An 18,296-nucleotide genomic window follows, 5' to 3' on the forward strand; every position below is an offset into this window, starting at 1 on the left:
CTCTGGGCAACCTCATCCAGTGCTCTGTCACTCTCACAGGGAAGAAATTCCCGCTCTCGTTCAGGCGGAACTTCCTGTGCTTCAATTTGTGCCCATTGCCTCTTGTCCTGTCACACGGGACAACTGAAAAGAGTTTGTCCCCGTCCCCCTTGACACCCTCCCTTCAGGTACTTGTACACACTGATAAGATCCCCCCTCAGTCTCCTCTTCCCCAGGCTGAAGAGGCCCAGCTCTCACAGCCATTCCTCGTAGGGCAGGTGCTCCAGCCCTCTGATCATCCTTGTAGCCGTACGCTGGACTCTCTCCAGTAGCTCTCTTGTACTGGGGAACCCAGAACTGGACACAGTACTCGAGATGAGGCCTCATCAGGGCTGAGTAGAGGGGCAGGATCACATCCCTTGACCTGCTGGCAACACTCTTCCTAATGCACCCCAGGATACCATTGGCCTTCCTGGCCACAAGGGCACATTGCTGGCTCATGGTCAACTTGTCATCCACCAGCACTCCCAGGTCCTTCTCTGCAGAGCTGCTCTCCAGAAGGTCAGCCCCCAGCTTGTACTGGTGCCTGAGGTTATTTTTCCCTAGGCGCAGGACTCCGCACGTGCCCTTGTTGAACCTCATGAGGCCCCCTTCCGCTCAACTCTCAAGCCTGTCCAGGTCTCCCTGAACAGCAGCACAGCTCTCAGGTGTATCAGCCACTCCTCCCAGCTTGGTACCATCAGCAAACTTGCTGAGGAGGCACTCTGTCCCCTCATCCAGGTCAAGATGCAGCCTAACAACCACAGTCAGCACTCCATTTTGTGAGCAGAGACAAAGGTTGTATCAAATTTGCTTTTAAACCTGCAAGGTAAACTACCAGGGGTAAAGGTGAATCTATTTTCTGCACGTTTTGGGGAGGGAGGTATGAGGGGAGGAGGAAGGGACGATGTTCTTCAGGGAAAATAGACCAGCTTATACTACAATGGGCAACACTAGACCAATGTTCTCCAAAACACTTCAGTATTTTACAGCTAAAAAGAAAAGTTAACAGGCTGGAAGAGAACAACACTGGAAAGGGGAAGAAGGCAATCCCAGACAGTAACTCAGACACTGACATAGAAAAATCAAATCACAATCTGGAAAAATCAAAAATCAGCACTTAGTGTTAAATTAGTGTTAAAACTTAGCATTAAATTAGTATAATGGTTCATTTGAGGATAATCTAGATCAATTAGAATATTGTGGTAAATCACCATTACCAAAGCACTAGTATACACATTGAAAGTTTTCTGGCCACAAACCAAGAAAAAGGAAACTCAAGCCTCCTTGTTGTTTAAGTCTAGTGTTAATGTCTATTAATAGCCTTATTAATACGAATTTAAAGTCAACATAATCTTGCCTATGAGGAAAGAAAACCAGTAAATTCAAAAACTCCAAGCCTTTTTTAAAGATCTTAAAGACCCATTTGCAAGCAGAAATTTGTAGGGCATTCTTCCTTCCAGTTACAGCAACAATCCTGGATAAATCACTTTCACTTAAAGTAAAATCAAGAGATGGCAAATGGTGCTCTAACCTTTCCAAGGTGATTTTTTTTTCTTTAAACAAGTCATGCTCACTGTACCGTGCCATCCCATCATTTGATGTTTGGTACACCTATTAGCCGGGGAAAGAGGAGAAAATAATTCATACTTACATACAAAGCAGTAGTGGTTATTTTACACAGAAATTTAAGAAATAATCAGTGTAATCACAACGTTGTAGTTAAATGCAGCAATTCAGAAATTAAATGAATGCATGCCCAGACAGAAAATGTATGCATTTACAGAAATATCGGGTGATTAGATCTCATGTCCTTAACGAAGAAGATTCTTACAACCATCTAAAATTTTTTACCGAGAGTTTATGCACTCATGTATGCCTCAATATAAAAGCCACCTATACATGTCAAGCAGAACTAAACACCCAGTCCCAGAAGTAACAGGAGGTCTGGGAAAGGGAGGAGGGAATACATCTTTACCCCACAAATCAGTAGTTCTGGGAGCATTACAGAAGATGACTACTGAAAGGAATACTAACATTCCAGAGGCCACAAGCTGCTGAAAGGCTCTTGAAGTGCAGTGTCACAAATGCGGTTGATAAAGGTTGATACCCTTAATGAATCACAGATAAGAGACTCGATATTTTTTCAGGTTCTATGTTGACTTCAGACAGAGAGGCTGAATATTGACCTTGTAGCTGTTTCATAATACGGGCATCCACACTTCAGAAAGAAGATGACATTAACATCTGGCAGCCTAGTTTGGCTTCAAATCATCTACCTTCTTGGGATCACTATGGCATAGTCAGGCATATTCCAAGGAACTGTTACCTCTGGACCTGAAAGAATAGTAAATTTTACTGACCCTTTGCAGTGGCCATTTGAGGGTTGCTTCTTTCCAGTAGTAGTAGTGATTTAGTGTTCTCTTGTGTACAATAGCCTCATCAATATTTAGAGACAGAACCCAGAAAAGCTCAACAAGAATATAAGATAAAATAAAATTTTACAGTAAACTGAACAACGTTCTCAAAAAGTGCTACTCTACAACAGAAAATGCTACAGAGAAACTGTGGCAAAACTAACAGTAGAATTTCAAGTTGAACACGCCTTTTCCTGTCTTCTATAATCTGATCTAGCACTTGCAAACATGCCACAAAAGTAAACAGGATCCAGAGGTAAACGCATATCCAATCATCCTTACTGTACTTCATATCTACTTTAACAGCAGTTCTATGCAAATGCTGACAGAGTACAATGACCAATGATAGTGTCATCCCTATCTCCATATACTGAAGGCTCAAGGCATAAAAAAAGCAATTAGTGTAATTCACAAGAAGGGTAAGTGTCTACCTGAAGACCAGCAAATGCTGGTGGCAAACATCTTAAATCACGCCAAAATTACCTTTACCAAGAATAATCCTTTAATATACTCAAAGTTTATGGTGCATCTGAACAATTTAGCTCTCACTCCACTTGTTCATTGTTGAGGACACCAGAGACTCTTAAGATATGATTTCAAAAGTGCTTCTCTAGCATTCGAGGAGCAAATTCAAAGGTAACATACTGATGTGAGTGGCCGCATACAAAAGTACTCTTACACAGCAAAACCTTCCTCAGCATTACTACACATGCAGCTCTAGCACTAGACACTTTCTCAACCACCAGTGCCTCAAAGCAATCTCAACAATAACAGTAAACCTTTACGATCCTGTTAAATTAATATTTCACAAGAACAAACATAAGAGCTAGGAAAACTCCAATTAAATCATTAGATATTCTTCACAATTTATAAAAGTATTCCTGCTTTCCTTCTCACTCATTTAAATGTACGTTTCCTTCCTACTCCTCCATATAAAGCAATACAAATTTCACTCCAGCGTTCAAGCATCAACCTTCCGATTCACTGCAATACTGACTTGCTGTTGTGTTGAAATAAACCAATGGTATGTATAGTACGGAATCAAGAAAATGGCTTTGTTTATCCAAGCCATTACAGAAGATTAGAGTGGGAAATTTGACATGTTAATTATCTGAAAGAGTGTTAAGGTGATACAGACTACTTCTACAATTAATGCATGCTACTGACCTGACCAGACGCCACAGAACAGCTCAATGGACAAAGGAGATGAAGCCTGAAGAATAACTAGAATGCTAATATAACTTACAGGAACTGACTAAGCAATGAAGAAAAAAAACCCTCGAAATCCAGAGTTAACAATGTTAGTTGAATTATCACTTGAACAACTGTTTTATAATAAATTTGAGGGATAACATTAACAAAAAAATACTGAAGTGCCATATACTGTATTAAGCTGTAATTAGCTCTTTCCAGTTTCAAAGCAATATAAAGGTGTAAACTAATGAATTTACTTAAAAATTATTGGGTTACTGGCCAGAAGGCTTTTTTTAATACTTAGGGAAGTAGAAGAAATCGGCTATCTCCATGACCAGTTAAATTAACAAAAAGAGGAAGGACAGTCTAGCGAACAAGGCATGGAAATGCTGATTTCTAATTCCATTAAGATAGAACTAAGTTTTGGGTTTCCCCATTATATTGCTATAAAAAGACTGCATTGTTTCTTTAGGCTCCTGGTATCGTTTCTGCCGTTATGAGTGAAAGATGATGGAGGAAAACAGAAGAAGGGGAAAAAAGCAAGAACAGCTCAATAATCTCTTAAAAATGCACTTACGCACCTCTGAATTTACATTCTTATTATATATGAATGGGAACTTTAATCTCAGTCTCGCTCTCTCTATACTTGCTATCTATCTGTTTAAACTACAAACAGCTTAGAACTGCACATGCTTGTTTCCTCTCCTCTACTACTGTAAGATAAGTTTTGATGCTTTCTTTTCTGTCACTGCTATGTTCTTCATTTACTCACTCCTACCTTTGTCCCAAAATGTCCTATTCCCATTATAAACGGTACTTTCCCAGCCCTCTTAATGAGCCATGTTTCAGTGCAATGTCAAACTCAGCTGAAGGAAAAAAAAAAGTTAAACCCACTAGATAGTCTGAAAATAAGTTAGATCAGATACAGTCAAACAATACTCTTCTACCATGCTCAGTCCCAATACTACGTGCTTCTTTCCTCTACTCTTCCTTTTTTCCTACTCACTTTATTATTCTACCACTGATACCTCCCTTTCATTTTTTTGCCACATGCAGTTGAATTAGAAGTAGAAAAGTATTTTCCTATCCTCCACATTTTACAACACTAACAATTTTCAATCTTTAATCTTTACGTCAAGAGTCAACACCCAACACTACCAAACTGTCGATTTCTCTTTCAATTCCCCCATTCTCCCTCCTACTGACTTGGATACGCCTGTACCTCCCTTCTTAACAGATTTGTATCTTCCTTCATATTATACTACAGTTTTTACACAACTTAAGTTCTCAGAACACATTTTCACAAAGCCTGTCAGCAGATACAGCAAAAACATGTACTCTTTCAGAGCGTTCCACTATTCCTTCGTCCACATTGAGCTCTACCATAACTTAAACTGAAGGCTTACTGAGGTAGCAACCAAGACTTCATGCTTGACTAGCACTGATCACACTGACTGCACTCGATACAATGACATCATTCAACTTCCCCTCCCCCCCCCCTTTTATTAAAAAAAAAAAAAAAAAGTTTACAACTTGGCATGAATATCTTGGGCTAAGATTTTGAAAAAAAAAATTAGGAAATAAAGCAACAGAAGTATAAATAAAGCAGTTAAGTACTGTCATACTATTCAATTTTATAAATAAGTTAACTATTAAGAGCTCTTTTAAAAATACTCTCAAGGTCAACCTAAAGCATAATGTGATACAGACATATCTTCACAGAGAAGATAGTACAGATTTGGGGACTGCTAAAAGAAAGCAATCTTTTTCTGGCAGATTTCAGAAGAACACATATACCTCAAATCCTACTCAAAGTGAAACTCTGCACATGCTTCAGTTATGGAAAGAACCTACTGGTCAGAGACTCAAAATGACAGAAGCAGCAAAGGAAAAGGGAGCTATTCAGCCTGCAGTCACTAAATATGCTTAATAAAATCTGTTAAATAAAATTGTCTTTTAAAATATATTATCCCATCACAGTAATTACATCAATAAGATTCACATCTGCACCAGAGGAAGATCTTGAATTTAGTAGAACAGTTACTCCTTTATGATCATTTTGAAGGCAAAACTCTGTTTTAATACAATTTCTTTAACATCCAACTGTACTGTCTAACAGAACGAGCCACAGGTCTCGTTGGAGACGCACACTAATGTAAAGAGCCACAGGTCTCACTGGAAACTTATTTACACAGCACAGAACTAGGCTGGGCAGTTGATAGGCTACTTGAGCACTTGCCCGTTCTACATTCTCTAGAAGACATTCCAGGATTAGGCCAATACATATTTATAACGAGTATTTACACAACCTGTTTAAGTCAGTGTATGATTACACACTTGTTCATAATAGCTCAACAGGAGACACCATCACCTTTTGCTCAGATTCACACTAGCATAAAGGTTATTTTTAAGACATTAAAACATAAAGCCACTTAGGTTTAATAGTTCTGCAAGAACAGAACATCAGATTTAGTCTTTTTTAAGGTTCTCAAACTGTCCCATCCCTAAAAAGCTCTTCAAAATTGGCATTTTACTGTGCAAGTCTACAAATTAATAAACAGCAAGTGTAATACAGTCTTCCTCTCCTTTTGCAGCATTAACATAGAAATTGAGCGACGGGATGGTTTAACCTCCAGCTCAAGAGTCAAAACATGTTTCCTTTTTCTTTCCAAATCCACCACTGAACAGTATTTATTCCATCTTCAGCTGAAAACTTCAATATAACAAAAATCTCATTACATGAGAATTAACATACACGTTTAAATTTAAACAGGAAGTATACACAGGGAATGCTTGCAAGATAGCTCAAATTGGAATTGAGAAGGGAGTGGTTTTTAAATTCTTCTAATTAACCCATGCATATCTTTTCTTAAAATCACAATAGTATTAAACCTTTCTTTATTGCAAACCATTTTTTAATGCCAATATGCTATCTAACAAAGGGTATTTGGTAAAAACACTGCACAGATTCTGATCTTCCATTCCTACCTTTGCTACAAGAACTAAAAACTCTCAGTTCTTTCACATACGAAATGAGGACAACTGTGTCAGAAGTTCTTTACTATTCTTGGTTTAAAAAAAGAAAAAAGGAGTTAAACACATCTGTTTACAATATTATAGTGTAACACTCTACCATTCAAATACACTTAACATCCATAAGGAGGCTGCTTTATCAGTGTTTCAGTGAAAAGCAATATAGGAACAAGATATCACACACACAACTAAAAACATTAAAATACAAATCTTACCAGCTGGAATTCTCTGCGCCTGTCGTATGCATGCTGGATACCACTATCTGCCCACAGGGCTCTGATGGCTGGAAGGTACTGTAAAAAAACTGCCGTCTCCACCATTCCTTGCACCACTGCGACTGACCGCGTATCAAAAGCCATCATCGTGTCTCCATTACTCTGGTTGGCAGGATCTCCCCAAGGAATATGAAGTTTCTCTCTGGCATCTACGAGGACTCTCACACCTTTAACAACATGAAAGAGCACCACAATTAGAATTTCTCAGCATCTACTATTTCACTAGCCTACAAGTCTTTACAGACTTGAACAACGCACTTACTCTGTGTGCAGCTGAAGTTCAACAGGACTAACCACACAGTAAGAAATAGAGAAATTTCTGCAAAATTGACTCAAAGCATTAAATTTTTAAGTAGCGTCTATTTTTAAGATAGGTATTTGCTATCAAAAAAAAAAAAACACAGCTCAGATCACGCATATGATATACATAGTACAACTCTTGCAGAAGTGCTACTTTTAGTGAGTAAATCCTCAATCTGTGCTACCAATAAAACTTTTCTACAGATATTTACACATTTTTTCTGACCTCCAAAATCATTTCTGGCTGTTACATTTGCCTAGGAGGAATACGAGACAAATTAAGCATGTTTAAAAGCTCGTTTTATAATATATTAAGCTATCTGATGTCTTATTTTAGGGTTTTCTAATTCTTGTATTCTAATGAACTTGGTATATACTTATATCTACTTGTAGAGAGCAGCCACTGCTACTAATGTTTTTAGAGATACGCAGGCAACACTACTAAAATCACAACCTCCAATTTTTTTTTTCAGCGCATAAGCTGTAAAAAAAGTGCTGAAGGAATTTTATCCTAAAGACTCTCTCTTTTTCCCTTGCTATAATACACATTCTCTAGTAGAAGCTGAACATTTTAAACCTTTTTTACACAAGACTTCAAAAAAAAAAGGAGGGGGGGCAAAACAAAACAAATCTGTGCCAATGCTGATAATGCAAATATAAGGAAATAAATTCTGGTACTAGATTTAATGATGGTGAAAAAGAATAAAATGAAAACTCGAGAAGAAAGAATAAGCAACCGTGAAGGCATGGGAGAGGCATAAGGAATTGAGACGCACTAACAACTGGCTCTATAACAACATGCTTGTTCAATACCTTCAGTACCATCTTTTCAAGATTCATTGTCTTTCCATAATTTTTCCATATGTCAAAACCAGTGATTGCAGGAAAGTAGCTACAAAAGAAGATTCGCAGTTCTTGCAAAGTTCTAGGCTTCCACAGAATAAAAGTTACCTGACTTTATTAATAAACTACAATAAGGTCAACATACCTGCTCATCATTTCTACTGCCATGTTGTTTTATAGTCTTATCAGGCTTAGTTTTCTAAAACGGTTGAGTTTAGAAGAGAAAATACCCACGCCACCCCCTCAAGAAGGGGGTCGAGGTCTTACAGCGGCTTCGCTCTTTTGAGAGACTTCGCTAAGGCCTTCCTTATCCAGCTACACGGCAGAGCGCGACTCGGGAAGTCAGAGGAGCGAAGGCAGCGGTGGGGTGGGGAGGGAGAGGAGAGGGCAAGGGAGGATGACAGCGGGGAAGGCAGGGGCCCGCTCCCCGGCCATGCGCGGCGATCCCGGCGCCCAGGTGCGCGCTCTCCCCGCCCGCCGCCAGGAAACGCCGAGGCCAGGCCCCGCCGCCGCCCGCACCCGGGCCGCGCACACCCCCCTTCCCCGGCCCCACACAACCCCCCCTGCCCGGCCCCACACACCCCTCCCCGGCCCCACACAACCCCCCCTCCCTCGCCTCTCCGCCGCCTCCTCCTGCCCCCTGCCCCGGCTCGCGGCCCCGCCGCCCTCACGCACCCTTGATCACGTTGCTGTAGATGGTGGCGCGGAACTCCTCGCGGGCCGCCCGGTCCCAGTCCTGCCCGTGGATGATCCGCATCTGCTTGAGGAAGGTGGACTTGCCGCTCTCGCCCGCGCCCAGCAGCAGGATCTTGACGAGGCGCTTCACGTAGGTCTTCTCGCGGTTGAGGCACTTGTCGATCTCCTTGGACTTGCGCTGCTGCTCGGCCTCGCCGCTGGTGAGCAGGCAGCCGGGAAAGCAGCCCGACAGCACGGAGCGCGACGGCAGGAAGTCCGCCATCTTAGCGAGCACTGCCAGCGAGGGGAGCGGCCGCCCGGCGCGGCCCGCAGCAGCCCGCTCTCTGCGCGCGCGCGCATGCGCGGCCGCCGCCGCCGCCCCGCCCGCCACGTGACACCTCCCCCCCCACACCCCCCAGGCCGCGCACGCCCTCTCACGTGACCGCGGCCGCCACTGCGCGCGCCCCCCTCCCTTCCCTCCATGAGGCCGTCACGTGACGGCGGCGCGCGCCACGCCCGCCAGCGGCCCCTGACAGGAAATGGCGGGAGGGCGGCGGCGGCTCCTGAGAGAGGGGGGGAAGGCTGGAGGCGGCAGCCGTGATTAGAGGCGTTAAACGCCGCTGCGCTCCGTAGCTGTCGCACCACAAGCCCACGCGATGTGCGTGCCCGCGGGAGGGAAACTGAGGCCCGACCCAGCCCCCGCAGCCACCCGCGGGCCTGGGGAGGTGCGCCGCTGCCATGGCGGCGGCTGCCCGGCCCCGCGCCTCTTCCAGGAAGCCGATAGCGTGAGCGGCTGGGGGGAGTTCAGCCCCCGGTCAGAGGGTGCAGGATGGAGCCTGCCAGCTCAGCAGTTTTTGTTCTTGGTAGGAAAAGAAGAATCGTTTCACTAAAAGCCTTTGAACAATTTGGCATGTATTTCCTGCACGCTGCTCTACGCAGAGCTCATGGGATGTGCCACCAGTGTGAAAAAGCCTACCGGGTTTCACACAGAGGGTTGCATGCAGACATAGTGGTGAAAAACCAGCAGAACTTCTTGTCTTTTACCTCTATAAAAACACAAAGCACCTCAAAATGTTATAAAGTTCTCCTAGTGATGCTTTGTTTAGGATGGCAACCCTTTACGTGGTGAGGTAGAGAAATAAGAAGCTGAGGGACATGCCAGGATTGAAAATCCACTCTTCATGTGAACCATTCCTGAGGACTGTTGATTCTCTTTTACCACCTGTGCATCACAAACAGAAATCAACCTGTGAACGCACCGCCAAATACCACCGTTGTGCACCACTGTCTACACAGACCTACACTGGCTGAAGGTCTGGTCCATAATATTAAGGGCAAAAAGATAGTTACCTTCGACTATTGGTGCAGTTGTTCAAATCTATCCAGAAGTCTTACGACCTACATATTGGTCAAATCACTCTGTGCTCTCCTATATCTGCCCACTGACACGTTTGTTATCATTTATAGATGTAAGGACTCATCTGACTGAAAGATAAGCACACATATGTGAGTGATGCAGCTCAGCTGCAAGTACATACGTCTGTGTCATGCTCTTCCGACATGGCCGCTTACAGACTATATTGCAGAAATCACGTATACAAAAATGCATATGCAATGATTATATTAAACATTTCTTTTATCTCTATTACATCTCCTTAACTTTGGTACCTACTGATTTTTTCCCTCAGTGCTCTTATGCTTTTTCTTAACAATAATTTTAAGTTAAAAAAAAAGAAAAAGGAAGAGATGAATGAGGAAACTGTTAGCTGAGCTTAATATGAGAAAATGTCACTTTGCCTGTTTACTGAAAGGACCTTCCTTTATCAAAATCTATGATGAGTATTAATGTTCACACCTTATATAGGGAATGTCCCCACAAGGAGATAAATTCCATTTGAGTTATTCCACACGGTCTTTATAAAAGAAGCATTTATCAAAACAGAGCAGGATGTGGTTGCATAAAATTCATATAATCATCCAAGAAACACATCTTAGTGGTCTTAGTACAGAAATAAAAGCCAGTAATTCTTGAGCTCTAGTCTAAGATTTAAAACCAAGTGATCTTTGCTCGCTTGACACAGTTTTCTGGGAATCTCATCTTCAGAAATACAGAAGACTCCCAAGTTCCTACAATTCCTCTTGGAGTTAAGTAGTTTTCAGTGAATGAAAATTCTGCCATCCTTTCTTATTGCGTGTTTCTTGTCTGCATAAGGAAACTGTTAACAGTACTTGCACTTTCCTTCAAAAAGTTTAATGTTCTTCTCAAAGGGAAAGGAACATTTATTGCCTCTTACTGAGGGAGAGAGTTAAAAACAAAGAAGTCAAGGCCAACATATTAAAACAATTCTTGGGTCCTGATTAATTCCTGCCAGTAAAGTATAACAAAGAAAAGTGAATTAAGTCACAGAAACAGATTAAGAAAATCATGGTTGTGCAGCAGAAAAGATAACGACAGCCAAGCTTGTGAAAGGATGATATGTGTCTTTGCCTTCTGGGCCAGTGAGATGCACCTAAATCTTGGAGTGCAATGATAAAGGGGGTGGATAAAAGAAGAGTAAAGGCTATTTTTTCTGGTGTCTCCTGATAGCAATATGACTAACCGAGGCCATCCCTTGCCAGAAGTCAGAACTGTGTCAGAATAGACAGGTATCTCCTAAGGCTACCTGTGCTTCTGTCCAGTGCTGCTTCAGCCTCTCATCTAGTTCTCCCTGGTAGTCTCAGTTTTGTCCTTTTCTTCCTCTTTTTTTGTCCTTTCACTTCACTTTCCCTCATCCACTCACCCAGCCAGTGACTTTGCTAAAGCCTCCTCCTTCTCTGCCTTCTCTCTCCAGCTGCCCGCAGCCATCTGCCCTGTGTAACCATCATCCTCCAGTCATCAGCTTCCTGCTGTCCCTCTCAAAACAGGGTGCCTGTCACTCCTGCCTGTTCTTTCAGTTTATCGTCTCATTCTCAGCTATTCCCACTCCCCATTTCCAACTGTCTAGGTCATCTCATTGCTAGGTGGTCACTGGTCTCTTCCAGTGCTGCCATCACTCCTCTCTTCTTCTCTCCAAATTCGCAACTGAGCCCTCAAAAACCTTGTAGCTATACCATTCCCAATCTTCTGCCAAAGGGACATGGCCCTCAGCATGCTGCAGAGAGGGAAAGACTATGCCCCATCATATTAAAACCTGAGCTGAAGATGTTAGAGTTCGCTGGGGAGGACATTAAAGTGGGCTCAGTGTTATCCAACTTGGCAGGGGAAGCAAAATAGCTCAGTCCTGGGTCAGGTGTTAGCCCAGCTGCATCCTCTCTCCCCAGCAGCTAGGTCTCATCTATAAGGCAGGGTGTGCAAGGTCTTTTGCTGTTTTGCTTTTTTCCTTCCTCTTTGCCATTTCTTTCCTTAGCTTTCCTGTCTCTGGAAAGTCTAGGAGTGACGGGAAACAAATGCTTGCTGCCCAATCCTGCTCCCAGCTCTTCCCATGCGGCTTCTAAGGAAGCCCCTCATTTTCAGTGGTTGTGACCTACCGGATAAGATGATGGGCTCTGGAGACATTGCTTTAACTGTTGCCTTGCTAGGGCTCTTGAGACTAAGTCATCTTTCTCTCCAAGCCACCATTTCCACCTTTCTTTGGAAAACTGCTTGGAAATCTCTCTGGAAGGAACAAGGTGCTGAAATTCAGTCTGTGCTTGACATTCTTACAGTACCATTCTTGTTGCTTCACTTACCTTAGCCCCTCCTTCCCCTCACCACCATCTCCAATTTCCTTAGATAGAAAGGTAGTTACTCACCACATGCCTTTTGTGTTGCATGACACAACTTCTGATGTGTGAAGAAAGGGCAACCACGTAGGAAATGTGATCTGTAAAAAAGGGGGGATTCCACCTACCATGCTTTCCACAAGAGAAAGCAAAGAGAATCGTCATCTTAGCTATGAATGGATCTATTAAGAATGAGGCTAACTTAAAGGGACTTTGGAAGGAGAATGGAGAGACAAAGTTTAAGGTCCTGTTGGACCATTCCCTGGCAATTCGAGGGGTATTACAACCAGGAGATGACACAGCTGCAGCTGAAGTGGGAGTAGACTGAAGTGGGGGTTGTTTTGCGTTGAATGTGAAGTGTGGTCTCTGGTTAGTATGGTGTGGCTTTTTTCTCTGAGGTCTTGTGCAGAATTCAGCCTCTAACTCGCACCCACTTTACCTTGCTCTGTCAGAGCATGTTTCGTGGCCCACAGGCGTAAACACAGAGGGATCTGCACACTCTGGAGGGTGCTCGGACTTGCATCATTGCCATATGATACATGGACCACATGAATGTATCTTCACAATGGCCTTCACGTCCCTCACATGTGGGATAGGAACGTTCATGTAAACTTCCATAAGTTGGATTTGTGTTGGAAAATAGCATTGTGAGAAACAGTGATCTCCCCAGTAACTGTGTTTCTTCATAATTAGGGGTGCTGTAGGTCAGGACTAAGTTGGAAAGCCAGAAGTCACTGGGTAGGTACGAAGTCATGCACAGCTCCTGCCTGCGCTTAGTCTGCTACTGCTATTCTTAGTCCCTTGCTTTCTTGACTTAGCAAATTTACATAATAAAACTATCCAAGACTCTAGAAGTCTATTTGCTTTCTCCAACTGAAGGATTCCTGATTTGGGGCCCTGCAGTCCATGCCCTATAATCTGATCTAAATGCCTTGTGCTTCACATGGCAAATCTGCCATAGCTTGTTAACCGATGGGGTAATTCACCTGGGCAGCATGTGAAAAGCAGTTTATCTCTGATCTTCTCTGTGTTTGGTGGTTTGGATCATTTACAAATGTCATCATACCTGAATTTACACTGCACATTGCTTATAGAAAAGATGAAGTAGCTTTATAATGGATAGAATTATATTTGTAGGTTTTATTTTAGCTTATCAGAAAACACTAGAAATTGAAAAAAAAAATCCAAACTTGATCTAAGAGGGGAGGAGTCTGTGCCAGTACTGCAACATACCAAATGACTTGGAGCTCTGGAGCGCAACAAGGTTTGAGAGTTCAAACCTCAGTTTTCAGGTCTTCACAGCTATGTCTCCTGATTCTCCTGCAAGGAAAATATTCTTTCAGAATTTATGTGCAGACTCAGTTTTCAAATGTTCCTAGATAAGACACTGGTATCCCTCAGTGGAACTTTTAAAGTCAGCATTTCAGGGTGAAATGACTATTTTTGTTCCTCTAAGCATGCAAGGTACATAAAGTTGGTTGTGCTGGATGCTTTATTTAGGCCAGGGTTTGCACCTCACCTAAAATACTTTTGAGCCCTTCCACAACACAGGAAGGGTGATGCAAATAGCTGTTCAGAGAAACCATTTGTAGTTCATTAACAAGTTTTGCTGGTTTGCTTACCAAACCAAGAAAACTACACTGCCTCTTTTTGACTGGTATCATGTCCTGATATTATGTCCAAAAGAATTGCTTGCATTTAGGAGCCATCCTGTTCTCCTCCCAATATGTCTCTCTCAGAAAGTGGAATCACCTTTGATAGCTGTCACCCTCCAAATGCCTGTTGGCTTCCCTGTCCTTTCCTTACTTCATCAGACTCCACTGAATTCCCTCTCTCTCCCAATGTTTTCCTTCAGGACAGTCAATGCAATTGGAATTTCTATCACCTTTGCAATTTGAGAGGACCACCAGCATTTCAGCTTTGTTTCAAAGGTCAAACAGCAACTCAGTAGTTGAAATAGGAGACTGAAAACATGTGAAGAACTCTCCTCCTGCTTCTTTTAGCAATCAGCTGATACCTTGAAGCATGAGATATGATTACTTTGATATTAGCACGTGGAACTACAAAGGTTATTCATAATGATTAAATTACCTAGCAGCCCAAAGCAGAATGCCAGAAAAACCTTCTGGAAAGGAAATAGTGTCTGTGATCCAGAAGCTGTTGTGATTCACAAGGCCAGATTTCACATGATTTCAAGCAAACACAGGAGAAAGGCCTTCCAAACCACTCTCTCATTCAGATACTGTGAAAGACCAGAGATAAAGATAAAATACTTCCATGAGGGCAACAAAGCAACTGGGAAAGCAACCTGTGCCTTTAGGCTATTACTGCGAATGGAAAAAGAGCACTGCTCTGAGTTCAGAGCCAACACGCTTTTCTCAAGTGCGCGAGACACAGATTGTAATGTCAGAACAGTCACAAAAACACTGGCCGGGAAGTCGCTGCCCTGAGAAACAGTTTTGCATGTGTGGGGGAAATACGAGCTATCCGTATATAACTTGGAAACAAACGTATATGTAGTAAGTGAGCGTGCATGCATATGGGTGAGATGTAAGCATTCATGCATGACGTGCATGTGCATTTGTAGGACCTGCGAGAGCATGCCAAGTGGTGCTGCATGAGATGTGTTCACAGAGGATATGGTTTGAATGCCTGTTCAGTGTGTTTTCTGTGTTGGAATCAGGGACACAGGCACACAAGTATGTGTAGGAGTCTAATGTGAAAAAGGCAAAACATGCCCATGTGGCTAGCATGAATTCCTGTGAATGCTTAGTGTGAGACTTGGCACAGTAACATTTTGTGTGACTGAGGGGCCAGCCCTCTCCTCCCTCCCTGTACTGGCAGGCTGAGTCCTTGGGCAGCAGAAGGAGATTCCACAATTCTCTGAAGAAACTGGTTGGGCAAACGAAGCTCTTCATTTCCAGTGCTGTCAGTCAGATAGCATTCAACCACCCGTTGGTGTGAAACAGCTCTACGGTGAGGAAGCACTTAGTAACCAAGTGGTCTTTCTCTGGTCACAATGAGTCACAATTTCCCCAGACAGCAGATGCACTGACGCTGGCTGGCTTCTGCATCTGCAGCTGAGAGCAGAGCTGACCAAGGCTGGGGACATTCAAGGAACAGGTGCTTGAAGCACTACTTACCTGCTAGCACATGCAGGATGCTCAGTCACAACAGCCTTGCCTTACATGTTCTTGTTTTACTCCAGCCCCAGTCTGGGAGTCTTTTGGGGAGGAATCGTCCCCATCTCCTGAGGAACGAGCAGCGCATGCAGGTCCCACTAGCTCCCCCCCAGCATCACTGACCTGATCAGCATGAACAGCCTTATGATGCAAGGATCATTTCCAGGATGTCTATCAAGCTCAGCTCATATTGGCAACCTGAGGCACCCAGCATCTTCCCAAACCAGGCTGTGCCACTTTCAGCTCCCATTCTGTCCCCCGCTCCCACCCCCAGGCCCTACGCCTGGCATGCTCCCAGCTCCAGCCCTTGCCCCCAGCCCCAGCCCCTGCACCCAGCCCTGTCCCCTGCACCTAGGGCCAACCCCATCACCTGCATCCAACCCCGCCGCCAAGCCCAGCCTTAGCCCTTGTGCCCAGCGCCAGCCCCCAGGCCTGGCTCAGACCCTGCCCCCAGCCTTGTCCCCTGCCCCCCGCCGGCGCGCGCGCCCTCCCCCTAGCGGCCCGGGGCGGTGGCCGCGCGGTCCCGCGCCCTCATGCAAATGAGCGCGGGGAGGCGGGTGTTGATTGGCTGCGGCGCGCAGCGCCGGCGCCGCCTCCGGCGGGGACAGGAGTCGGCCGCGGCGGGTGCCGGCGGCCAGGTGCGCTCGGCTGGTGCGGCCGCTTCGCTCGCTCGGTCCGGCCCGGCACCATGACCGTCACGCGGCTGGACCAGGGGCAGCGCCACCGCCCGCGAATGGCGTTCCTGAAAAAGGTGAGGGCCGAGGCGCGCCGGGGGCGCAGCCCCACCGCTCCGGGTGCCGGCGCCCCGGCTGGCCGGGGGCGATGCCCGGTCCCGTGCCCGCGGGGGGCAGCAGCCGCCGCTGGGTCTGCGGGGGCAGCAGCCGCGGGTTCGGGTGCCGGGACCCGTCAGGGGGCCCCATGCCCCCTGCGGAGCCCTGCTGGGGCCAGGGGTTGGGGGCTGCGGGGCAGCACACAGAAAACACCGATTTGCCTGTTCTTACAGCTGTGTCTCAGCCTAGTTGTGCTGCTGGCAACTTTCCTCCCTCTCCCCTCTCTTTCCCCAAAGGCCCTGAAAATGGTGTCATAAACTAGGAGAAATAGCATCACCTGCCGTGTTGGGCCCCCCATTCTGTGGGGGGCTGCGGGCAGCCAGTCCTCTGGTGCCTTGCTGGTGCCTCCAGCTGGTGCTCGCTTTGGGAGGAGGTTTCATGGCCAACTGTTTGCTCTCTGCCTCTTTCCACTCTTTCAGAGATGAGTGTGTTTGTGACCAGAAACAGTTGAGAGAGTGGGAAGGTGTATGCCTATGTGTTTTGGATAGGATGTGTAACTTGTTTGGGGTTTTTCTCTGTAGTGTTCATTCAAAAATGTAGCTGGTTTCAGTGTAACTGATGTCTACAGAGAGTTTTTTTTTAATGGCATAGTGTTAAGCTAGCATTTCTCCCACCTGCTTTTCCTGTCTGCAGCTTATCTTGTTGAGTGGAATTAGCTGAATTTCCAGTGACAAGTACAGCTGTTCAGTTCCTCTTTGAGTTGTAATTAGCTCTCACGCAACACCCACAGCCTAAGAAGGCAGGAGGATTACAGGGGAAAATTTGAGGCTGTTCAGTCCTGACAATACAAGCACTGGTACTTCTCAAGCTGGAGGAAGTAAAGAGGATATTTTCTTTCGTGCTGTGTTTTTCTAGGTAAATTTGACTGGGGAGCCCAGCCAAAGGAAATATGCTGGGCCAAATTTTGTATGGAGTAATAACCTGTGGCACATGAGGGTGCAGAGGAGAAACTGTGTGCTTTGAGAAGATACCCTCCAGCAGCTATGCTTTAGCTGTTCAGTGGGCGTATAACAGCCTTTGCAAAGCCCTCAGGTTCCTCAGGTGGGAAGATCTGTTAAAACAGAATTGTTACAGAGAATACACAATTGCATTGTGAGCCGGGAGAGGATTTGAGTAGTTATAGCACTTTGCATGCCTAAGACCTGTTTAGCCCCAGGAAAGGAACCTCCTGTGATGGTCAGTAGAAAGGCTTTGGCTCTCACCTCTGCTTTCCTTCCTCCTCTGTTTTTTTCCAGACAGTGGGAAAGCCCTGGATGAAGCCTTGGCTGTTAGATCGGTGTGCTTTGTATGCTGACAGCCACATCCTCTGAGAGCAGGGCATGCCCTTGAAATACCAAGCACCTTTAACAGTTGTTGGTGGTGGCAGCTGAGGATGCTTGGCACATATTCACTTAGCACCTTGCAGGATTAGATCCTTGAGGAGCTAAAATCCTGGAGAGAAGCTTTGTTAATTGCTTAAGTCTGTACTCAAGCCTTGCCACCAGCTGGCACATATGCTGTAACCGAGGGATTTCCTGCAGGTGCTGTGAGGCTGTTGGTGCTGTTGTGCCTTTGGAGCTAGGGTGCCCCTCTGTACGCTGGTTCTCCAGCAGGCTTCTTGTGATTGCAGCGGTCCTGCCACCAGAAGAGGGGGAGAAGGAAATGTTTTGCCTCAGAGGAGCGGACAGTTCTTTGTACTTGCAGTAAGGCTGCTCTGCACAACTTGAGCTGGATGTAGAACTGGGTCCATGTGGTTGGTGACACCATCCTGTGGCTCCTGCTTTGTGCCTCAGTCTGGGGCAGGGGCTT

General features: G+C 45.0%; 2 protein-coding genes across 2 annotated transcripts in view; one reads left to right on the plus strand and one right to left on the minus strand.

The window, feature by feature from the left end:
* Positions 1–9,075, minus strand: part of GNA13 (G protein subunit alpha 13) — a 32,193-nt gene extending 23,118 nt beyond the window's left edge. The window contains exons 1-2 of the mRNA XM_062591637.1: positions 8,756–9,075; positions 6,878–7,104 (exon numbers count right to left, since the gene is read on the minus strand). Coding sequence (XP_062447621.1) covers positions 6,878–7,104; positions 8,756–9,038 — 510 coding nt within the window. The 5' untranslated portion in view covers positions 9,039–9,075. The remainder of the gene's footprint in view (positions 1–6,877; positions 7,105–8,755) is intronic.
* A 7,291-nt stretch (positions 9,076–16,366) lies between these two features.
* Positions 16,367–18,296, plus strand: part of RGS9 (regulator of G protein signaling 9) — a 30,260-nt gene continuing 28,330 nt past the window's right edge. The window contains exon 1 of the mRNA XM_062591516.1: positions 16,367–16,429. Coding sequence (XP_062447500.1) covers positions 16,367–16,429 — 63 coding nt within the window. The remainder of the gene's footprint in view (positions 16,430–18,296) is intronic.

Source organism: Rhea pennata, chromosome 19, assembly GCF_028389875.1.
Source record: "Rhea pennata isolate bPtePen1 chromosome 19, bPtePen1.pri, whole genome shotgun sequence".
Taxonomy (NCBI): Eukaryota; Metazoa; Chordata; class Aves; order Rheiformes; family Rheidae; genus Rhea; species Rhea pennata.